This window comes from Chiloscyllium punctatum, chromosome 9 (genome assembly GCF_047496795.1).
Source record: "Chiloscyllium punctatum isolate Juve2018m chromosome 9, sChiPun1.3, whole genome shotgun sequence".
Taxonomy (NCBI): Eukaryota; Metazoa; Chordata; class Chondrichthyes; order Orectolobiformes; family Hemiscylliidae; genus Chiloscyllium; species Chiloscyllium punctatum.
Genome location: NC_092747.1, coordinates 5,113,303 through 5,137,932, shown reverse-complemented (window position 1 = coordinate 5,137,932; position 24,630 = coordinate 5,113,303). Strand labels below are relative to the sequence as shown.

The 24,630-nt window shown below is 49.7% G+C and overlaps 1 protein-coding gene across 1 annotated transcript in view; it reads right to left on the bottom strand.

Annotated features, from left to right (window-relative positions):
* LOC140481047 (arf-GAP with Rho-GAP domain, ANK repeat and PH domain-containing protein 1-like) overlaps positions 1 to 24,630 on the bottom strand; it is a 181,416-nt gene that overhangs the window by 23,842 nt on the left and 132,944 nt on the right. The window contains exons 15-26 of the mRNA XM_072576641.1: positions 22,698 to 22,829; positions 21,871 to 22,006; positions 19,980 to 20,082; positions 18,849 to 19,041; positions 16,041 to 16,086; positions 14,928 to 15,091; positions 12,703 to 12,918; positions 11,377 to 11,482; positions 9,519 to 9,666; positions 5,802 to 5,888; positions 2,057 to 2,125; positions 1,804 to 1,921 (exon numbers count right to left, since the gene is read on the bottom strand). Of these exons, the coding sequence (XP_072432742.1) occupies positions 1,804 to 1,921; positions 2,057 to 2,125; positions 5,802 to 5,888; positions 9,519 to 9,666; positions 11,377 to 11,482; positions 12,703 to 12,918; positions 14,928 to 15,091; positions 16,041 to 16,086; positions 18,849 to 19,041; positions 19,980 to 20,082; positions 21,871 to 22,006; positions 22,698 to 22,829 (1,518 nt within the window). The remainder of the gene's footprint in view (positions 1 to 1,803; positions 1,922 to 2,056; positions 2,126 to 5,801; positions 5,889 to 9,518; positions 9,667 to 11,376; positions 11,483 to 12,702; positions 12,919 to 14,927; positions 15,092 to 16,040; positions 16,087 to 18,848; positions 19,042 to 19,979; positions 20,083 to 21,870; positions 22,007 to 22,697; positions 22,830 to 24,630) is intronic.

The window sequence follows — 24,630 nt, the reverse complement described above, 5'->3', positions numbered from 1 at the left end:
CAGCAATGTGGTTAACTCTGAAATGACCGAGTGACGCACTCAGTTCAGGGGCAGGTCGGGATGGGAAACATTTGTCCGTGATGCCCCTGCATTAATGAATGAGCAGCTCTGGCACTATCTATGCAGGCTGCAAGGGTCCCTCCACCTGCAATGTTAACTCTGATTTCTCTCCTCAGATGCTGCCGGACCTACTGAGCTTTTCCAGCAATTTCCGTCTTTGTTTCTGATTTAAAGCATTCTCAGTTCTTTCGGTTTTTATTGAGGTGATTAAGTGTTACCCACTTCCTCTAAACTGCACGACCCCCATGGGGTGGCACGGTGGCTCAGTGGTTAGCACTGCTGCCTCACAGCACCAGGGATCTGGGTTCGATTCCACCCTCGGGCGACTGTCTGTGTGGAGTTTGCACATTCTCCCCGTGTCTGTGTGGGTTTCCTCCCACCGTCCAAAGGTGTGTAGGTCAGGTGAAGTGGCCATGAGAAATTGCCCCACAGTGTTCAGGGATACAGCATATACCTGACCAGCCCTGACAGACCAGCTCCTCAGATTGTCCACATTCAGGAGCTGGGGAGACAGCATGGGAGAGGACAGGCTGATGGGAAGGGCATTTTTAAAACAGAAACTGTTCCCAAGACTTTTAAAAACACAGAGAGCTTGAATCATCCAAGATCCATTGGATAGAGTCATAGTTTCATACAGATGTACAGCATGGAAACAGACCCTTCGGTCCAACCCGTCCAAGCCAACCAGATATCCCAACCCAATCTAGTCCCACCTGCCAGCACCCGGCCCATGTCCCTCCAAATCCTTCCTATTCATATACCCATCCAAATGCCTCTTAAATGTTGTAATTGTACCAGCCTCCACCACATCCTCTGGCAGCTCATTCCATAAACGTACCACCCTCTGTGTGAAAAAGTTGCCCCTGAGGTCTCTTTTATATCTTTACCCCCTCTCACCCTAAACCTATGCCCTCTAATTCCAGACTCCCACACCCCAGGGAAAAGACTGTGTCTATTTATCCTATCCATGCCCCTCATGATTTTAAAATAGTGACAATTTAGAGGCCAGTCTGCCCATTTAGTGTGTGCTTTCCATCTAACTATCCACTTTAGTCCCATAACCCTCCACACTGTTCATCTTCAAATAACAGTCAGAGAGCAGTGTTCCCTCCAACCTGCACAGCACCAGGTAACATCATAGACAGTCCACCCCAGACCCTAACCCCTTGAGTGACCCTCCCTTCCCTCACACCCTCAGACGGTACACCCCAGACCCTAACCCCTCGAGTGACCCTCCCTCCCCCCACACCCTCAGACGGTACACCGCAGACCCTAACCCCTCGAGTGACCCTCCCTCCCCCCACACCCTCAGACGGTACACCCCAGACCCTAACCCCTCGAGTACCCTGCCTCCCCCCTCACACCCTCAGACGGTACACCCCAGACCCTAACCCCTCGAGTGACCCTCCCTCCCCCCACACCCTCAGACAGTACACCCCAGACCCTAACCCCTCACAGTGTTGCCTGTTGGTAATTTACATTCCACCTCCATTCTCTTGCTCTCAAATCTTCCACCAAAAGAGACAGACCCTCCCTATCGCTTCTGTCTGGACCCCTCGTGATTTGAAGACCATGATCAAATCTTCTCTCTGTGAAGACAGCAGCCCTGACCTCTCCAACCCACCTCTGGGTGTCCCAGGGGGCAAAGTGTGTTGAGGGAGGGGCATACAGAGAGTTTCAGAGATAGCGGAGGGGTAGGGAGGGTGAGGGGGGGGTGGGGTTAAGCGAAAGGTTGGAACTGACCCATCTCGTCCCTCTCGATCACCTCGAAGCAGCACCAGTTGTCTTTCTCCTTGGTAATGAGTTTCCGCAGGTACAGGATCTCCTCAGTCAGCTCCTGAGCTGTCATTGCAGCAGGAACCTGGGGGTGTGGGGGAAGAGGAGAGAGTTAGGGAGCAGAGGTGGTCTGTATACACACACACACACACACACACACAAACACACACACACACACACACCCCAGACCAACAAAGGGAATGGTTTCTTCCCTACCTACCTTCAAGCTCAGCTCACACTCTGGTTTCTTCTCCTCCAAATACACCGTGCAGATGAAGTCTCCCGCGTTCTACACAGGAGAGAGCACAGCCAGATGTTTACATGCTCCACAACCTTTCAGAGTCCAGCCCTACCCCCTCATTCTGACCCAACAGTAACAGGTCTTTGTCCAATTACATGCCCATTTGTCTGTGAAATGTCAGCAACACAGACTAGGACAGGATTCCCTGAGCATCCCTCACGGCCCCAGATGGCTCATAGGAGATGCTGACCTAAGTGTCCAATGTCACTGGACATTGTCATCCAGAACCCCAGGCTAATGTCCTGGGGACACGAGTTCAAATCTCACCGGAGCAGATGGTGAAATCTAAATTCAATAATTTTTAAAAATCTGGAATTTAAAAGGTGACTTATCGATGACCGTGTCAACATTGGCAATTGTCGGAAAAGCCCATCTGGTTGACTAATATCCTTCAGGGAAGGAAATCTGCCATCCTTACCTGGTCTGGCCTCTGTGTGACTCCAGACCCATGGCAATGTGATTGACAGCTAACTGCCCCCTGGACAATTAGGGACAGACAATAAACGCTGGCCCAGCTAGTGACACCCACATTCCCTCATCAAATAAAAGAAACACACACAGGGGTAGGCCATTCAGCCCCTCAAGCCAGTTCCAACATTGCTTATGTTACAAATTCATGGTGGCTCAGTGGTTAGCACTGCAGCCTCACAGCGCTGGGGGCCTGGGTTCAATTCCACCCTCGGGCAACTGTCTGTGTGGAGTTTGCACATTCTCCCCGTGTCTGCACAGGTCCCCTCCCACAGTCCAAAGGTGTGCAGGTTATGGTGGACTGGCCATGCTAAACTGACATTTCGGGCAAAAGCCCTTCAGCAGTTCCTGATGAAGGGCTTTTGCCCGAAACGTCGATTTCGAAGCTCCTTGGATGCTGCCTGAACTGCTGTGCTCTTCCAGCACCACTCTAATCCCGAATCTGGTTTCCAGCATCTGCAGTCATTGTTTTTACCTGGCCATGCTAAACTGCCCATAGTGTTCAGGGCATCGAGTATAGAAATTGGGAAGTTATGTTGTGGTTGTACAGGACGTTGGTGAGGTCGCACTTGGGAGTATTGTGTTTGATTTTGGTCACCTTGTTACAGGAAGGATGTTTTTAAACTGGAAAGACTGCACAAGAAATTTACAAGGATATTGCCAGGGCTCAAGGGTCTGAGTTATAGGGAGAGGTTGGACAAGCTAGGACATTTTTTTCTTTAGAGCATAGGAGGCTGAGGGGGGTGGGGGGGGGGGGGGAGAATCTTATAGAGGTGTGTATGCTCATGAGAGGCATGGATAGGGTGAATGCTCTCAGTCCTTTTCCCAGGGTTGGGGAATCAAGGATGAGAGGGCATCAGTTTAAGGTTAGACAGAAAAGAATAAAAGAGAACCTGAGAGGCAATTTCTTTTTACTCAGAGAGTGGGTTGCACATGGAATGAGCTGCCAGAAGTGGTTGAGCAGGTATATTAACAAAATTGAAAGGGAATTTGGACAATCACCTGTGTAGAAGGATATGGGCCAAGTGCAGGGAAATGGGTTAGAGTGGATGGACAATTTGATCAGCATGGACCAGTTTGGGCTGGAAGCACCTGTCTCTGTGCAATAGGAATCTCTGACCCAATGCGATATCTTTAATCTGAGAGTTGTTTCTTTCTAAACGGATCCCATTTTTACTAGACCATGGGCTGCTCTCTGTTATTACAGAGAGAGAGAGAGAGAGAGGACTGCTGGGGGTTTAACCTGACGGTCACAGTGCCTCAGGTGAGGGGAGAGATTGAGGAGGAGACTCCTTCCTGGTAACCTCAGCCAGTGCGGGGAATTGAACCCACACAGTTAGCATCACACTGCCTCATAAACCAGCTGACCAGCCAACTGAGCTAAAGCAATGCCAACAGCGTGGGTTCGATTCCTGCATCAGCTGGAGGCTACCAGGAAGGACTCTCCTTCTCAATCTCTCCCCTCACTTGAGGCACTGTGACCCTCACATTAAACCTCCCCCAATCTCTCTCTCTCTCTCTCCCTCTCGCTGTAATGAGAGAGCATCCCCTATGATCCTCTGGGACAACAGCATCTTTACCTCGGCATGGTAATTCCTGGTCAGTTTTGCCTTTGCGATCTGTCTTTGACAGAGTATTCATACCCAATGAGGTGGGACTTGGAGTTGCTCCCGTAACATAACAGGAGATAGGTAAAGGAGCAACTGTAGGATTCAATAGATGTTTGGTCCTGTTCCTGTATCTGAGTATATTTTGCCGAAGCAGGTATTTGGGTGTCTGGGCCAATCCTGAGGTATACTGAGGCAGCCTTCCCTCAGACTGTCATACTGCAAGTGACCCCAGTAAGACAGAGGCTGAGACCTTTACCCAATGATGATGCTGTCACTTTAAGAGGTTACTCTGTGCTGGGTTTATTTTGGAAGGCCAGGGGCTCCGAGCTGTCTCTGAGAAGGTCAACAATTTGGGAGGCCTTGGGGTTATTTTTGAGAAGTTGGAACAGCAGAAGCAGCCTGGGTCCGGCCAGCTCCCCCCCCCACACCAGCGTTTCTGACTTTCTTTAAATTTGTAGGTTTAGATTTGAGGTCTTTGTGGTCTCAACAGAGGGTCTCCTCGCTGCGACTCTCCCTGAATCTGCTCATATTTGTTTTCCTCCTATATTGGAGAATCGCTTTCTGAAATTGCCTTTTTGCCAAAGGGGTGTGTTTATGGGGTGTTACTGTATCACAGCAAATTACTTAGTAATAGGCACTGGAGCCAGTATTCGGTTAGTAATAGGTACTGGAGCCAGTACTCGGTTAGTAATATGCACTGGATCCAGTACTCGGTTAGTAATAGGCACTGGATCCAGTACTCGGTTAGTAATAGGTACTGGAGCCAGTATTCCGTTAAGTTTTCCTATGGAGTTAAGTTATTCTAAATTCCTCTTTTTGTTTGTATTTTAACCATCGTGTTTCGTTTAACATCGAGTCTCACCCCTTCTGGAACACAACATATCACATCACCCTTTTAAACAAGAAAAGGTTAGGGTTTACGCTACCTTCCCAGAATATTCTGAGGGGGGCTGGGCTGGGCTGGGCTGGGCTGGTCTGATCTATAACCCCCCCCCCAATGAGGTCAGTTGCCAGTATATAATGAGGACAGTATTAAAGGTATGTCACATACCAGCTGGCAGACTAAACAGAACTGTACAAGGTTCAAGTCCTTTTTAGGGCTTTTCAAGGCCTTTAGATCCAAGCAGTCTTTTTAACGTCTAACAAACTGATTTGCAGTTTATAGTTCGGAAGAAGGGTCACTGGACCCAAAATGTTAATCCTGCTTTCTCTCTCCATGGAAGTTGCCAGACCTGCTGAGTTTTTCCAACAATTTCTCTATCTGTTTCTGATTTCCAACACTGGCAGTTTGCGCGTTCTTGTATTGTGTTGCGGTACACCGGTTTCTGGTTTGTGTGGGGACCTTTGGGGCCGTGGTATTGAGGTCTGTTTGGGGCTTGTGTTGCAACCAGAACTGGTCAGTATTGCTGAGCGCAGGGCTGCAGCGTGTCTCGGAGTGCACTGTCTTACACAAGGCTCCGAGACTGACCATCCGTAACTCTGGAATGACACACGGGGAACGCTGGAGACTTTGGGAGGGGATGGTGGGGATCTCAGGTTTGTAGCTCTTGTTGGTAACCTGGACTATAAGGAATAACCCGGCCTACCTGGCTGGATTGGACCAGGCACGCGTCCCTCAGTTTAATGATGCTGACAATTTCATCAAGTTGCTTCTTAATCTGCTGTTCATCCACCTGTGGAGACAAAACAGAGAGAGGTCACAGATGTGAAGTGGCACAGTGGTTAGCACTGCTGCCTCACAGCACCAGAGACCCGGGTTCGATTCCCACCTCAGGCAACTGTCTGTGTGGAGTTTGCACATTCTCCCCGTGTCTGCGTGGGTTTCCTCCGGGTTCTCTGGTTTCCTCCCACAGTCCAAAGATATGCAGGTCAGGTGAATCGGCCGTGCTAAATTGCCCGTAGTGTTAGGTAAGGGGTAAATGTAAGGGGAATGGGGCTGCGTGGGTTGCGCTTTGGCGGGTCGGTGTGGACTTGTTGGGCCGAAGGGCCTGTTTCCACACTGTAGGGAATCTAAGGTTCTACATCTTTACAATGCAGGAGGTCATTCGGGCCATTGTGTCTGTGGTAGCTCTCTGAGTGAGCTCCCTGTTCTTTTACTAATCACCACCTAATGCTCTCTGAGATTCCTTGAGGGAACCTGCTTCCACTCAGGACCTTACACATCTCAATCCAGTCAGCCCCTTACGCCAGGGGCAACCAATCCAGTCTGTATCACCATTCCTCAGAAAACAACCCACTCACCGTGATAGCAATCCTGTTAACCTGCTTGGAGCTGCTTCCCAATGTATTTACATCCTTCCTGAAGTTGGAAGTTTTATTTAATGTCTGTTAGTTAAATCACCGATGGTGGGTCTTCTCTTCACAATGTTCCTTCACTGTAAGAGTACACTTACTGAGTATTTGCAGAGATCCCCTTCAATGCCAACCACTCACTCACTCACACTCTCTCTCTCTCTCTCTCTCTCTCTAGCTTAGAATCCCAACTTACTTCAGATCATGTAGCTGCCCTTATTCAAAGTTTAAATTATTACTCCTAGATCTCTTCCAAGCTGGATGTTAAATTCAATTATATCAGCTTGTCTCCGAGAGACTCCCACCACACTGTATTCCCAAACCCATCAGACTCCCAGAACGGAGTATTCCCAAATCCCCCAGGCTCCGAGCACAGTGCATTCCCAAATCTACCAGACTCCCAGAATGGAGCATCCCCAAATCCACCAGGCATCCAGCACGGTGTATCCCCAAACCCATCAGACTCCGTAGGGAGGTTTCCTCATTACTTATGTGACTTTTCAAAAACTTGTTTTGTGTATTCCTGCTCACCCCAATAACATGAGGCCATTAGCAGAGGGATTGAATTCAAGAGTCGTGAAGTGATGTTGCAGCTGTACAGGACTTTGGTTAGGCCACAGTTGGAGTACTGTGTGCAGTTCTGGTCGCCTCACTTTAGGAAAGATGTGGAAGCTTTGGAGAGGGTGCAGAGAAGATTTACCAGGATGTTGCCTGGAATGGAGAATAGGTCGTACGAGGATAGGTTGAGAGTTCTCGGCCTTTTCTCGTTGGAACGGCGAAGGATGAGGGGTGACTTGATAGAGGTTTATAAGATGATCAGAGGAATAGATAGAGTAGACAGTCAGAAACTTTTTCCCCGGGTACAACAGAGTGTTACAAGGGGACATAAATTTAAGGTGAAGGGTGGAAGGTATAGGGGAGATGTCAGGGGTGGGTTCTTTACCCAGAGAGTGGTGGGGGCATGGAATGCGCTGCCCGTGGGAGTGGTAGAGTCAGAATCATTGGCGACCTTTAAGCGGCATTTGGATAGGTACATGGATGGGTGCTTAATCTAGGATAGAAGTTCGGCACAACATCGTGGGCCGAAGGGCCTGTTCTGTGCTGTATTGTTCTATGTTCTATGTTCTATGTTCAGCCCATGGAGTCTGTTCCCCCATTCGCTGAGGTCACGGCTGACCTGATAATCCCCAACTCCACTTTCCTGCCTATTCCTTCGATTCCCTTCCTGATTAACAATCTCTCTCTCTCAGCCTTGAATATCCTCAGTGACCCAGCCTCGACAGCCCACCGTGGTAAAGAATTCCCCTGATTCACTCCCCGCGGAGAGAGGAAATTCCTCCTCATCCCTGTCTTAAATGGGAGACTCTTTATTCTGGGTCCCCTGGTGCTAGACTCTCCCACAAGGGGAAGCAACCTCTCCACATCTCCCCCTGTCAAGCCCCCGAAGAGTCTTGTGTGTTTCTATGAGGTCACCTCTCAATCTCCTAAACTCCCACGAGTACAGGCCCAACCTACTCACCCTCTCCCCATCAGACAGTCCACAGTCACCCTTTATATTGGGTTAAGAGTAATCATTATCACACCCTCACTTCACACTAAGACAACTCATGTGGGCTATTATCTTTGGGCTGAATGGCCATTCGTTTCCTGTTATTGGCCAGTGTGTAAAATAGGAATGTAGGAGCAGCAGGAGGCCATTCAGCCCCTTGAGCCTGTACCACCATTCAATGGGATCATGGCTGATCTGTGGCCTAACTCCATATCCCTGCCTTTGGCCCATATCCCTTAATATCTTTGCTTAACAAAAAAATGTGTCTATCTCAGACTTAAAATTAACAACTGATCCAGCATTCTCTAACGTTTGTGGGACAGAGTTTCAAACCTCTCCCACCCTTCGTGTGTACAAGTGCTTCCTAACATCTCCCCTGAACAGTCTGGCCCTAATTCTCACTCTATGATTGTCCATCATAAATAAGACAATACCCCATAAGACATAGGAGCAGACATTAGGCCATTCAGCCCATCCAGTCTGCTCCGCCATTCAATCATGGCTGATAGGTTTTTCAACCCCATTTTCCCGCTTTTTCCCCGTAACCCTTGACCCCCTTGGCAATGAAGAACTTAATGTTTTGCCCCGTGTCCGAAACATGGTCAGATGAGGGGTCAAGGACTGGGGGGAGTGAGGTGTGTAATGGGGATATGAAGAGGTGGTGACAATAGACAGTATCGGAGGAAGGGTTTTATCTGAGGTATAAAAGTTAACTTGCCACAGTCCTAAGGGACTGTGGGGCTGCTCCCACATTAGACAGAGGGAGGCGGTCAAGAAAGCACAACAACGCCTCTTCTCCCTCAGGCGGCACAGGAAATTCAGCATGTCCGTATGGACCCTCACCAGCTTCTACAGATGCACCATTGAGAGCGTACTGTCTGGGTGCATAACGGCCTGGTATGGCAACTGCTGTGCCCTGGACTGTAAGAAACTACAGAGGGTGGTGTGCGCAGCTCGGACCATCATGGGAGCCAACCTTCCATCCATGGACTCAGTCTACACCTCTCATTGCCTTGGAAAGGCTGCCAACATCATCAAAGACTTATCACACTCCGATAATCTCCGACAACCTCTTTGGTCTGACAGAACACCAGCAGGTTCAGGAGCAGCTTCTTCCCGACTGTTATTCGACTGATGAATCGACTCTTTAGCCTCAAGTGATGCTGATCTTGCTAACGTTGCTCTCACCAAGGACACACCCTGTGCAATGTAATTGTATTCCTCTGTCTAAATCTTTTTGATCTGTACATCCTTGCTTGCTATGATATTTCATGGTACACGAGACAATAAATCACGGTACATGAGACTGATGGTGGTTTAACTGGTGATGGTTAGGCAATGGCAAAGGTTAAGGAGGAGAGTCTGGTGCAGCCACTGAACTTATGCTGTCAGTGCCACACTGCGTCACCATCCAGCCAACAGAGCTAACCGACCCCTTTGTTTTCCCCTGGGGGCAACTTACGTTGAAGAGGTCAATGAAGTGATTAATGAGATCCTCCACCACACGGCCAGCCTTGTTGTCCTGTCCATCCATCTGGAACAGCGTTGGCCCAAACACAATGGCCAGGTTGTGCACCGTCATTTGGTTCTTGTCTGACAGCCTCTGGACACTGGGGGAGGCCCAATAAAAAAAACAAATCATTAAGTGCCACAGGTCAACACTCCAACCATCATGGACACTCCTTCCCCACTGCACAGCTCTGCAGGTTTCTTCAAGAATTCGTTAGAGAGAAGAAGGTTAAGAGGCACCTTAACAAAGACATACAAGATAATCAGAGGGTTAGATAGGGTGGACAGGGAGAGCCTTTTTCCTTGGATGGTGTTGGCTAGCACGAGGGGTCATAGCTTTAAATTGAGGGGTAATAGATACAGGACAGATGTCAGAGGTAGTTTCTTTTCTCAGAGTAGTAAGGGTGTGGAATGCCCTGCCTGCAACTGGAGTAGACTCACCAACTTTAAGGGCATTTAAATGGTTATTGAATAAATGTGTGGATGAAAATCGAATAGCGCAGGTTAGATGGGCTTCAGATTGTTTCCACAGGTCGGTGCAACATCGAGGGCCGAAGGGCCTGCACTGGGCTGGAACGTTCTATGTTAATATGGAGGGCTGAAGGGCCTGTATTGTGCTGGAATGTTCTATGTTAATATCGAGGGCCGAAGGGCCTGTACTGTGCTGGAACATTCTATGTTAATATGGAGGGCCGAAGGGCCTGTATTGTGCTGGAATGTTCTACGTTAATATCGAGGGCCAAAGGGCCTGTGCTGTGCTGGAACGTTCTATGTTAACAACGAGGGCCGAAGGGCCTGTGCTGTGCTGGAATGTTCTATGTTAACACCAAGGGCCGAAGGGCCTGTGCTGTGCTGGAATGTTCTACGTTAATATGGAGGGCCGAAGGGCCTGTGCTGTGCTGGAATGTTCTATGTAGAATCGTGAGAACTCTGCAGCTGGCAAAGGCTGAGAACCTGAGGCACAACCTACTGCCCAGAGCTCAAGGGGTGGCACTGACAGCCTGGAATCACAAGGGTGGGGGGATGGTCCAGCACGGGAGTGCCACACTGCCAGCGATGCCACCTTTTAAATGGGGTGGTGCGTTGAGGCTGGGTGGGTGTAAACTGGCCCCCGACACACTCTCAAAGAGAGAAAGGAAAGCCCTTTTCTCTGTATTCCTCCATGGGATGTGGAGTAAGGCCAGCATCCATCACCCAGCCCTAACCTGCCCTCGAACTGAACGCCTCACCCTGCTACTTCAGGGGGCAGTTAAGTGTCACCCACATTTACTGTGGGTCTGGAGTTACATGGAGGTCAGACTGGGTAAAGGTGGTAGATTTCCTTCCCCAGAAGGCATTAGATGGGCTCTTAACACAACAATTGACAGTGGTTACACGTCATCAGTAGAGTCTTAATTCTGGATTTTTATCAAATCTAAATTCCACCATCTGCTGTGGTCAGATTAGAACACGGGTCAAGTGACAAAAGAACGTGTTTAAAAAAAATTTAAAATTAGCTTTAAAATAAAATCCATAACTCTCCGCATTCTTAAAACAAAATTCCTTTCACAAATACACCAATAAAAGTTTCAGTTGTCCAGACTGCTTAAAGCATTAGTGGCTGAAACTGCAAGCACTTGAACTGTCTGCATCTTGCGTCATTGGGTGATTATAATAATTGATCAGAGAGCCAACCAATCAAGGTTTTCCCTGGGGCTCTGGTGTTTCACCTCCCTAATGGATGTCAGGACTCTCAGCCCAGATGCGGGTGACCCCTTTGGGGTGCAGGAGGTGCTGGTGCTGGGTTGAGTGAGTGGGAATCGTGGTCTTACCAGTACAGGTGGTTGATCAAGGCTTTCAGCGTGGCTCGGTTGACTTTGGGTAGGCACATGAACAGCTTCTGATATTGCAGGATCTTCTGTTTCTCTTCAGGAATCACTGAGAAATACAGGGAAACCAAGGGTTTACAGAATGACTGCGACAGTTTCATTGCTGTGTTGGTACCCTACCTGCCCTTCCTTTGAGAAGGAGCGGGATTACTCATTGGTGAAAGAGTCATCTGGGCGGCCATGACACTGGAGTTCCTCGCACTGACGCGGCCTTTAATGGGGGGCAAGTCCCATTTGAGAAGAGGGCTCAATGGCCTGGCACGCAATGGGGGCTGAGTGTGAGGCTCCCATTTTCACCAGACCACTCCACCCCCTCCCCCCACCTCCTGCTGCTGGATGTCAAACCCCACTGGCCAAGCCCAAACCTCAACCAATCACTCATTTCAACATCACAAATGGACCTGCATCCATTTCTCAATCCTGTACATAAGGATTGTACCGAGGTACCCTGTACCCAAGATAGCGCAGTGTGTCAGTGACATTGTTACAAACTGAAGAAGCAATACCCACGTGCCCAAGATGGTGGTGTAAGTGGTGACTTGTAAACTTTTCACTGTACTCATCTGGGGTGGCATGGTGGCTAGCGCGGCTACCTCACAGCACCAGGGACCTGGGTTCAATTCCTGCCTTGGGCAACTGTCTGTGTGGAGTTTGTACATTCTCCCCGTGTCTGGGTAGGTTTCTCCGAGTGCTCCAATTTCCTCTCACAGTTCAAAGATGTGCAGGTTAGGGTGGATTAGCCATGGGAAATTACCCCAGAGTGCCCAGGGATGTGGAGCTCAGTGGATTGGCCATAGGAAAGCAGGGTTTCAGGGATAGGGTGCACTGCTCTTTTGGGTGGGGAGTGGGGGGGTATGGAATCAATGGGCCAAATGGCCTGTTTTCACAGTATAGGGACTCAATTATTCTCATGTGAATACATGGGGACAATAAGGCCAATTCAATTCAGCATCTTCATTACTCACTGCTGTCCAAGAACTCTCCTTAGCTCAGTTAGCTGATGGTTTTAGATCAGTGTCTCTCTGCGTCACATCCTGTCACAGCCTCTCTTTGTCGCAGCAACTTGGCCAAACCCTCCCCCAAAACCCCAAACCCTGAGCTTGGGACTGAAACACCGAGTGCTGGAGAAACTCAGCAGGTCTGCTAGCAGGAGAGAGAGAGAGAGAGAGAGAGAGAAAAACAGCGTTTAATATCTCGGGTCCAATGACTGTCCTTCAGGAGAGAGTGACCGTGTACGCTTCAGAAAGGGCAGCTAGATTCCTCACGTACTCGAAGCGTGCAGCCAGTCCTGGTAGACCTGGTCGGTGAAAACGCTCTCTCCGATACTTTCCCTGAATAACCGTTTCAGAGTGTTGGAGACATCGTCGACCTGATGCTCCCCTTCCCTCAGCCGCACGCTGCGAGCGTCCTTCAGGAACATCTCCAGCAGGCTGGTGGTCTTCGACTTCTGTCCACTCTTCCTGTAGATCCCCTCAGAGGTCAAACCTGCGGGACAGCAAATCAGGGATCACAACGACAGGACCTCAGCTCCTATCACACAAATACCTGGAACGTCCCAACCGCAGCAGGCAGGGCAAACACAGGAAGGATATTCCTGGTGACTGGGACAGGATGAGGATACAGGGTAAGGCCGAGATGGGGAGGAATGTCTTCACCCAGAGCGTTCGAAGCCTGGGGAGTGCTCTATCACAGACAACATTTGAGGCCATAACGTTGAATGTTTTCAAGATGGGGTTAGATAGAGTTCTTAGGGATAAAGGGATCAAAAGGAATGGGAGAGAAAACGGGGACAGGAGACCGAGTCGGATAATCAGCCATGATCATATGGGATGGTGGAGCAGGTCTGAAGGGCCGAATGGCCTACTCCTGCTCCTAGATTCTATATTATCCAATCCCATTTCTTTATGCACTGACTCCCCCTCCTCCCCTGTTAACATGGCCTGCCCCATTGGTAAACATAGATACAAAATATTCAATTAACCCTCCAGTATTGCCCCCCTTGCCTCCATCTGTCAACCCCCAGTTAGGCCTATGATTTTGAAGACATGGGAGCAGAAGGAGGCCGTTCAGCCCATCGAGTCTGCTCCCCCATTCCAGGAGATTGTGGCCAATCTGATAATCCTCAGCTCCACCTTCCTGCCTTCCCCCCCCCCTCCCTCATTACCCTCAATGCCCCTTCCTGATTCACAACCTCGCTCTCTCAGCCTTGTGTCTGCGTAATGACCCAGCCCCTACAGCCCCTGTGCAGCAAGGAGTCCCACAGCTTCACTCCCCCCCGAAAGAGGAAGGTCCTCCTCATCTCGGTCTTCGATGGGTTTAAAAAAGAGGTGGTCTCCGATCTAAGACAGCAATGAAGGAAAAAACGTTCTCACGGAGGGTCGTGAGTCTTTGGAAAGCTCTTCCTGGAAGGATGTTGGGAGCAAAGGCCTAGAATATTTTTTCAAGCAGAGCTCGGAAGCGACTTGATCATCTGGGAAGGGGTGAAAGGTTATCAGGAAATTGGGGAAACCAGTTCAGCCTTGGTGAGACGTGAACTAGTTCTTCATTCATTGGACAATAGCATCACTGGATGGGCCTGCATTTATTGCCCGTCCCTAATTACCCAGAGGGCAGTTGAAGAGTCAACCCCATTGCTGTGGGTCTGGAGTCACATGTAGGTCAGACTGGGTAAGGATGGCAGTTTCCTTCTCTAAAGTAAACTGGGTGGGTTTTTCCCAACAATGGTTATCATTAGAACATAGAACCTCACTCGCTCTTCAGCCCTCGATGTTGTGCCAACCTTTTACCCTACTCTGGGATCAGACTAATCTACATACCCTTCATTTTACTATCATCCATGCGCCTATCCAAGAGTCGCTTAAATATCCCTAAAATATCTGACTCTTACTTCCACGTTATTTTTCTTGAATTCAAATTCTACCATTTGCTGTCCCAGGATTTGAACCTGGATCCCCAGAGCATTCCCTGGGTCTCAGGATTAACAGTCCAGTGAGTATACCATGAGGCATTTCTCAACATTATTCTTTATTCATTTGTGGGATGTAGGTGCCCAGTATTTATCGCCTGTCCCTAGTTGCCCCTTGAGAAGGTGGGGGGTGAGCTGCCTTTGGGAGGGAACTGTAGGATTTTGACCCAGCGACACTGAAGGATATGTTTGCAAGTCAGGATGATGAGTGGCTTGGGGGGGGGAGGGAACTTGCTTGGGGTGGTGTTCCAGTTAAAAAGATTGAGGGACAATGGGAGAAGATGGTGTTGAAGTAAAAGCTCAACCATCTCACAAATGAACACTGGAGCAGGCTCTAGACGCCAACTACCTCTCACGTGCAACTGTTTCCAAAATCCCCATCGCACCACCAGATCTCCTCGTTCCCTGGGAACAGGCGCTGGGACCGCGTACGAGGACAAACACTGAGAAGTCACATGATCCCCACCACCCACCAACCCAAGATGGCGGAGCTGACCCAGCACGGTGCACGGGGGCAGAGGTGACTCACCGTACTGGGTTACGTAGGCAATGCATCGGTCGACTATGACAGGAATGTCCTCATCGGTGAGTTGCTGTTCAGACAGAGTGTTGCCCGCACTGGCCGCGGCTCGCTGGATCAAACTGTTCCAGCCGATAAAGTCCAGCTTCCTCTCTGCCTGAATGTACAGGGTCCTGCAGGGGGGAGACCGGGAGAGGGGGGGGAGGCACTGTGACATAACGGTGTCAACACCTTATTATCGTCTCCACTCACCACACCACACCACATCTCTCGGCACTAACCAGGTTCCAGCTTCAAATCCCACCCAACACCAACATCACACTCACACCGAACACGGCACTGTCGGAGTGCGGCACTGCCTCAGCACTCTCACCGTCAGAGGGTCGATGCTGAGGGAGCACCGCACTGTCAGAGGGTCAGTGCCGAGGGAGCGCCGCACTGTCAGAAGGTCAGTGCCGAGGGAGCGCCGCACTGTCGGAGGGTCAGCGCTGAGGGAGTGCCGCACTGTCGGAGGGTCAGTGCTGAGGGAGTGCCACACTGTCGGAGGGTCAGTGTTGAAGGAGTGCCGCACTGTTGGAGGGTCAGTGCTGAGGGAGTGGGCACTGTCGGAGGGTCAGTGCTGAGGGAGTGTCACACTGTCGGAGGGTCAGTGCTGAGGGAGCGCCGCACTGTCGGAGGGTCAGTGCTGAGGGAGCGCCGCACTGTCGGAGGGTCAGTGCTGAGGGAGTGCCACACTGTCGGAGGGTCAGTGCTGAGGGAATGCTGCACTGTCGGAGGGTCAGTGCTGAGGGAGTGCTGCACTGTCGGAGGGTCAGTGCTGAGGGAGTGCCGCACTGTCAGAGGGTCAGTGCTGAGGGAGTGCTGCACTGTCGGAGGGTCAGTGCTGAGGGAGCGCCGCACTGTTGGAGGGTCAGTGCTGAGGGAGTGCTGCACTGTCGGAGGGTCAGTGCTGAGGGAGCGCCGCACTGTCGAGGGTTACCAGAATGAATTAAGGATCACGGGAGGAGGGGTTTGCATTGGCAGACAGGAGGATGGAGCTAAGGCCACAATGGGATTCGCCATGATTGTAGTTGATAGCAGTCCAGGCCTGTGGGCAGAGTGGCCTCCCTCCTTGAGTCTTACCGTCTCTTCTCCACCAGCACCAGGACATCGTGGTCAGGCTGCTCTGCTGTAAAAACAACAACATCATCGATGAGCCCCTCCCACACAGTCCGGTCAGGTTACATCACCAAAAACAGCTGTCATCAGACCGACACGCTGCCTGCCCCCTCAACTGGCATGGCAAGATCCCACAGCATCCCTCTCGGAGGAAGAACTGGGGTGTGTTTCCCCTCCGTGTCCTCAGGGCCCATCCATCACTGAAACAGGCTCTCGGACCCCTCGTCACCTTACTGTTGTTGGGATCTTGCCATGCAGAAGTTATTTCCTGTATTCCCACGCCCAGACAATGGGGGGACTACCGGAACACCAGGGTGCAGTGGTGAATTATGAATATATATTGGGAGAGCTAGTAACCTCGCAATGAACCCTGGACTCCTCCACTCGCCACAGGGTGAAAGACCTGAATTATCCCAGGCTTCGTTTCCTGTCCCGCCAGCCGTTCTCCAAGGTTATAAATCACACCACACCAGCTTATAGTCCAACAGGTTTACCTGGAATCACTCCGGGTCTTTTTCAATACATAATTTCAGTTACATCACACTGTAAACCTTTGCTTTAAATCTGTCTCTTACGATCTTATTCTCCACAACCACCTGGTGATGGAGCGATGCTCTGAAAGGTAGTGCTTCCAAATAAACCTGTTGGACTGTAACCTGGTGTTGTGAGATTTTTAAACTTTGTCCAACACCGGCGTCTCCAAATCGTGACCAGTTCTCTATTCACTTTAGTCCACAGTACCCAATACCATGGACTTGGAGTTTACACGCCCATCTCTCCTGAGGAACCTTCTCAAAGTCCCAGTGAACCACATCCATTGGCTCCCCTTACCATCACTGCTGGTTCCATCATCGACCGATCCCAGTGGATTTGTCAAGCACAATGTTCCTTTTACTGACTCTGCCTGACCCTGCCACTGCAGAATTTACTACCACACAAAGCCGTTGAGGCAAAAATACTGAATGTTTTCAAGAAGGATCCAGTTCCTCGAGCGAAAGGGATGAAAGGATGTGGGGGAGAAAGAGTGAACAGGGGACTGAGCTCGATGATCAGCCATGATCACAAAGGGCTGAATAGCCTGCTCTTATTTTCTATATTTCTATGTTTTCTAACCTATAATCTTGTCTGATGAGTGATTTGACCAAACCCGCCAGACCATCAGATTCCAGCACATTCTACACATTGTCCTTTTGCTTCCGAATGACCCACTGGCAAACCAGGGCTGATACTCTGAGAAAGCCAATCACTCGAGTGAAATCTGTTACTGTTTCCTGTGTCTGTGTAAACACACACATCCACGTGTAAGTCCACACATCCACGTGTAAGTCCACACATCCACGTGAGCATGTGCATGTGTGCCTGCACGTGTGTATGTGTGTGCATTTGTTCATGTACGTACACAAGGGCATGTCCATGTATGTGTGTGGGTCTGCTGTGTACGTATGTGCGTGTATGTGGTGCGTGTGTGTACATGTACGTGTGTACAGGTGCATATGGTGTGCACGTGTGTGTGTGTGTGTTTTGCAGTTATACACAGAGATAAGCATTTATTACTAAATGTGTACGTTAAGCAATTACTGCATCTTTATTAAAGTTTCCTTTGTTAATAATTGTGTTTGGGTATTTTAATAGTAACCTCGGTAACAGGGAAAAACGGTTTTTGTATTGTATTTATGACCTTTGGATTATTGGGACGAGACAGACCGTCAGGAAGAGGAACAGGAGCAGGCCATTCAGCCCCTCAAGCCTGCTCCCCCGTTCAATAGGATTATGGCTGATCCCACATTCCTCATATCCACTTTCCTGCCCTTTGATAATCCTTGGATTTCCTGACTGATCAAGAATCTCTCTCAGCCTTAAATATCCACAAAGACTCTGCCCTCACAGCTCTCTGTGACAAGGAGTTCCAAAGACTCTCAAACCTCAGGAGAAATTCCTCCCCATCTCAGTCTGAAATTGGTGCCCCTTTATTCTGAGACTATACCCTCTGGTCCTAGACCCTCCCATGAGGGGAATCATCCTCTCAGCATTGACCCACTCAAGCCCCTTAAGAGCCCTGGATGTTTCAGTGAGATCCCCTCTCATTCTTCTAAACTCCAGGGAGTAGAGTCCCAACCTGTTTAACCTTTGTTCAGAAAACAATCCTTCCCCATCCCAGGGACCATCCTAGTGAACCTTCTCTGAATTGCCTCCAATGAAATGATATCTTTCCTTAAATAAGGGATGGGAACAGCTCACAGTGCTCCATCAGTGACCTCCCCAGCACCTTGTACAGTTGCAGTAAGACCTCCCTACTCTTATACTCCAACCCCCTTGAAATAAGGGCCAACATCCCATTGGCCTTCCTGATTCCCTGCTACCCCCGCCCCCCAGGTCTTGGGAATGAAATGATGTGTTAAGGGGGACTGTGTGGTGGGTTGAACGTGAATTGAGAAATCCTGAGGTTCTGGTGAACAATATCCTTCCCCGACTCTGCCAAATTGCTCACTGCACACAAGCGCAAGACGACCAAGAGCGAGCAACACAACAGGAGACAGAGGAACATCAAAAATAACAGGGGTCGGCCATTCAGCCCTTTGGGCCTGCTCCACCATTCTCATCCAGCTCAGGCCCCTGGCCCTGCTTTCTCCCCATACCCCATGATCCTTTAGCTCTAAGAACTGTAAGAGCCAGTGAAGGGTTTGGGAGGAACAGGAGCTGGGAATGGACTTGGAAGGATTGGAAGGATTGGAAGGGATGAACCCAGGGTGAAGATGGAAGATGCTGTCTTACACAACTCCTGTAGCTTCCTCAGGTTAATGGCCTCCTCTTTGTCGGAATCCTGGAACCAGACGTAGAGTGTGGAGCTCACCAGCGCAAACCAGCCCACCTTCACCTGCTCCAGATTCAGACCGTCCTTGTATTGTAAACGCCCAATCCTCTCAAACTCGTGGTTCATGAGGTCAATCCCAGCCGGGAGGAAGGACTGCAGAGAGAACAGAAGAGGAGGTAGTCACTCTTAAATCAGGAAAACGACAGTGGAGTCCAGATTCCCAACAGGAGCGTTTGGGTGGAGATGGAGAATCCAGGTTCAGGGATTGCTGTTCACTAACCCCACCTGGAAAATACCTGCATCTCCAACAAGGGGCACACACGACCACACAGCAACGAGCAGCCACAAGGGGGGCAGCTGCTCACATGGAACCGAGTCCATGTGCTCCATGGTACAGCCTGAGGAATGCCTGTACCTGTAAGGGTGAACATGTGTGCACAGACATGGGAGAGTGTGTATACATGCAAGCACACGTATGTGTGTGTGTGTGAGAGAGAGAGAGAGATAGACTCTGTGTGTGTGTGTGAGAGAGAGAGATAGACTCTGTGTGTGTGTGTGTGTGTGTGTGAGTGTGTGTGTGAGAGAGAGAGAGAGAGAGAGAGAGAGAGTGTGAGAGAGAGAGAGAGAGAGAGAGAGAGAGTGTGAGAGAGAGAGAGAGAGAGAGTGTGAGAGAGAGAGAGAGAGAGAGAGATAGACTGTGTGTGTGTGTGTGTGTGTGTGTGTGTGCCCATGTGAGAGTGAGTCCCCATGTGTCTATGTGTATCCATGGTCCATGCTGCAGTGCTGTACTGAGAGGCTGCTGGAGTGCTGGGGAATGCTGTCTGTTAGTAAGGCCCTGGTGGGATTTCAGGGAGCACCAGGAGTGTCCTCACAAGTGCCATGGTCTTTAATCAACATCACACACAAATTTTAGAAAACCAATCATCGGGTCAGGTTGCTGTTTGTGGGATCTTGCTGTGCAGTAAATGACATTTCCTGCATTGTAACATCAACTACATCGCAGACAGCACTTCAAGGGGTCTTGGCTCAATCTGAAAGGCGCTGCCGAAATTCAGCTTTTGGACCCTCCCATCGTTGCGACGGTGCGTTACCTTGGCAATGGATTTGACCCAGGCTTTGTTGGACTGTGCGCTGTCTGTCCCGAACATGAACAGACGTTCAGAATCTGTGAACACCTCAAATGTGTGTTCGAACCTGAAGGCGAGGGAAGAAAATTGAAAACATTTGGTGAGGGAACGTTTAACCCCTGAGCGAAAACTGAAGGCTCACTCACCTGAGCAACAAAACACACAGAGACCAGTCAACAAGATCCAGAATAACTCTCCTATTAATCCTCCCAACACTCAAGGTCAGAGGTCACACAATATCAGGTTATAGTCCAACAGGTTTATTTGAAATCACAAGCTTTCAGAGCGCTGCTCCTTCGTCAGGTGAAGTCAGTTCCGATAAACCTGTCGAACTATAACTTGGTGTCGCCCGAGTTCTGACCTTGCCTGCCCCAGCCCAACACAGATATCCCCACATCGCTCCTCCCCCTCTCACACACAGGGGGAACGCCTCGGTGATAAAATGCCATTCTCTCCGGTTGGCAAGCGTACTCCAGACATTGTCCAAGGGTTTTTCTGAGTGGGCTAAACTGTGGCAGACGGAGGTCAATCTGAGCAAGTAAAGGTTCTCCATCGTGGCCTGATAAACGCTAGATCAGAGTACTGTCGAGATGGTAGGAAGCTAAATACGTTATGGTCAGAGGATATGATAGCCTAATGGTATTATCACTGGACTGTTAATCTAGAGACCCAGGTCACATTCTGGGTTTGAAGCCCGCCACAGTAAAGGGTAGAACTTGTTCTGGTTTGAAGCCCGCCACAGTAAAGGGTAGAACTTGAATTCAATAAAAGTCTAGCGTTAAGAGGATCATGAAACCACTGGCAGCTCTTTTAAAACCCATCTGGTTCACTAATGGGAAGGAATCAGCCATCCTTACCTGGTCTGGCCTACATGTATCTCCAGACCCACAGCAATGTGGCTGACTCTTAACTGCCCTGTGGGTAATTAGGGATGGGCAATAAATACGGGCCCAACCAGTGGCACCCACATCGTGTGAGATGATTTCAATCACCTTTGAAGTTGGATCTTTTGATCTGCAGGACATCAATCCCAGTCTATTTTCTTTTTTCCACCCATTATATTGGGTCAAACTGTCTGTCTTGTGATTGTTTTTAACTGTCATGATTCGGAGATGCTGGTGTTGGACTGGGGTGGACAAAGTTAAAAATCACACAACACCAGGTTATAGTCCAACAGGTTTAATTGGAAGCACACTAGCTTTCGGAGTGACACTCCATCAGGTGATAGTGGAGGGCTCAATTGTCCATTCAACATATTGTCTCGTTTATCACCATTGTTAACAGCTAACCCGAGAATGCAATTTTTTAAAAAAAAGGGTTTTGTGATTTACACATGAAAGAAGTGAAACTATCACTGTATTCTAACAGATGAAAGGCTTAACAGGCAATCAATTTTTCAATGTATAATTTCAGTTACATCACACTGTAAATTTTTGCTATAAATTCTGTTATGATTGAGCCCTCCACTATCACCTGATGAAGGAGCATCGCTCCGAAAGCTAGTGTGCTTCCAATTAAACCTGTTGGACTATAACCTGGTGTTGGGTGGTTTTTAAGTTTTTTAACTGTGAATGTGTCGGTCTGTATTCACGGTTCGAAAGGGGTCAGAGTTCGAGTTGCGCAGTGGAAGATTAGACATCAGCTTTTCACTGTCATTTGATAAAAGTTTGGTGAATGGAGAGCGTTTCTGCTCCTGGTGAAACCTGGTGTGAATTGATTTGTCCTGAACAGCAATCAGACAACTGCCCAATCATTCCAAACTGAAAATGACAACGTTGATGGTTTGTACAATTCTGAATCCACAGAGTGTAACCTGCCGGCCGACAGAGTGACGCAGAGTTTGTTCAGCACCTACCCGTGTGCCGCTGGACTATTGATACTGAGACACACAACCTCCCGCATCTCAATGGTCCCATTGGGCGTAGAGTTCCTGTCACTCTCGTAGTAACTCAGTAACCCGTTATCCAGGACACACCATCGCTTGCTGAACTCTACCACAACATCAACAGAAACAGAGTCAGCTGCAAGTCTGGAGGGAGGTTACACATGAACGACATCGAGAACGGTGAGGCCATCAAACAGATCGGATCCAATGTGGGACAGACAGCATCCTGGCTCCAATCCCAGAGCAAGACTCGCTCGCAGTGAGCCTTTCCAAACAGGAATGTCACTATTGAGCATTCCTCAAACAAGGGGGTCTCACTACCAAGGGCCCCATTTGAAAGGGAGAGTCTGACAATTTGGGGATCCCTGTTAAAGAAGGAATCTCTCCAATGGGGATCTGTCAAAGGGAGGATCTCTCCACTCGGGATCCTGTCAAAGGCAGAAATCTCTCCATTGGGGATCCTTGTGAAAGGGGAAATCTCTCTCCATTGGGAATCCCTGTTAAAAGGGGGAATCTCTCAACTGGGATTCCTGTTAAAGGGGAATTTCTCAATTTGGGGATCTGTCAAAAGGGGGAAATCTCTCCATTGGAGATCCCTGTTAAAGGGGGAATCTCTCCATTCAGGATTCCTGTTAAAAGGGGAATCTCTCAACTGGGATTCCTGTTAAAGGGGAAGCCTCTCCATTGGGGATCCCTGTCAAAGGGAGATCTCTCCATAGAGGATTCTGTTAAAGAGGACATCTCTCCATCATTGACCCTCGTAATGGACAAAGCTCAGAGTGAATCAGGTGACTTACCTTCTCTGGATTTCTTCTCTGTGATTGGTTTACCCATGGATGCTGTCTTATAGAGGAAGCCGTTGTGTGTGATGGATGGAGGGGCTATGTAATACTGCCTATCGAAATATCCCAACTCTAAACGTGGAGTCTCTGCAACAAAACAAACCCAGAGCAGGGAGCTGCCGTTAACATCCCACTTTTGAGAAGGGCAGGAAACACAACCAGGCAAGTGGCGCACAGCAAGATCCCAAAAACAGCAATGTGAAAATCATTGGGTAATCTGGTTCAGTGATTGAGGGACAAATATTGACCAGGATACAGAACGGAGGCAGGGAGGGAGGGAAGTCCAAGTCTTCTGGGGATAGTGAGCCACTCGAGAGGAAGCCTCGATTTGGTGTCACATGACTTTCAGATGAGACAGAGTCCCACAGCCGTGTTTGATCAATGGCTCCTGTACCACCACATCATGAGGTTGCTAGGATACTCCTCGAACCTTTAGACACTAGGGCTTTCAGGAAGATCTGATGGGGAGGTTGGGGGGGGTTACAAGATCAATTTGTCGGTCAACCCATAGGCCGGATTGTGAGAGAGGTAGGACGGGGGTGGGGGTGGTTCACTTCAGATTTAGGAAGGGGACTGACCAGCGAGAGGATCTGGTGAGGATCCTGCCTCAGGAACTGGTCCATCTCTTAAAGATGTCGTTAAAACATGTTCACAAACCAAACGCCTCCCAGTAAGAGCCAGACTTGTGACCTTCTTCTCAGTTCCCTTGTGAGACGTGGGTGTCACTGGCAGGGCCCTTAGTTACCCCTTGAGAAGGTGGACTGCAGTCCATGTGCTGTCGGTAGACCCACAACGCCCTGAGGGAGGGAATTCCAAGATTATGACCCAGTGAAAGTGAAGAAACGGTGATATATTTCCAAGTCAGGATGAGGAGTGCTTGGAAGGGAACTTGCAGGGGGTGGTGTTCCCATGTATCTGCTGCCCCTTGTCCTTCTAGATGGAAGGTGGGTTTGGAAGGTGCTGCCTGAGGATCTTTGGTGATTTCCTGCAGTGCATCTTGTAGATGGTACACACTGCAGCTACTGAGCGACGGTGGGGGAGGGAGGGGATGTTTGTGGATGTGATGCCAACCAAGAGGGGGCTGCTTTGTCCCAGATGGTGTCAAGCTTAATGAGTGTTGTTGGAGCTGCCCCCATCCAGGGCAAGAGGGGAGCATTCCATCACACTCCTGACTTGGGCCTTGTAGATGGTGGACAGGCTTTGGGGAGTCAGGAGGTGAGTTATTTGCTGCAGGATCCCCAGCCTCTGGCCTGCCCTTGTAGCCACCACAGCACCTCAGGGATAGTGCCAGCTGCTGGTGTATAGGTCAGGAAACCAATGAGCAAACTGTTTACAACAACAACTGCTACACAGCCCATCGTGCGGCGCCAGCTCTGTGAATGAGCTGTCCAATACTCCACCCCCACACCCCACCCAACCCCCCGACCTTCTCCCCACAGCCCCCCACAAAGTCTTCTCCAAAAACCCTTACCCAATCCCCTTTCGAAGGTTCTGACTGAAGCCTCTTCCAACGCCCCCTTGAGGTCGAGTATTACAGATCACATCAACAGGCCAGTCACAAACCACCAGCCCCAAGAAACACAGAAACTAGCAGCAGGAGGAGGGCCGTTCAGCCCATCGTGTCTGAGCAGCTGAGGAACATTATTTCCACGATGGGCCCCACTCGCCCACCACCAGTTACACCCCCCCCCGAACCCCCGCAGATTGGGGTACTGACAGGTTGTTTCGCTTTTAAATGGGACAGTGGTTTCCACCTCTCGCTGTCTTTTCAGCCTGAGATTGCCAGGCCCCCCCCACCCAATTCCCCCTGAACATAAACAAAACGTACAAATTAGGAACAGCAGTAGGCCATTCAGTCCTTCGATCCTGCTCCCCCATTTAACATGAT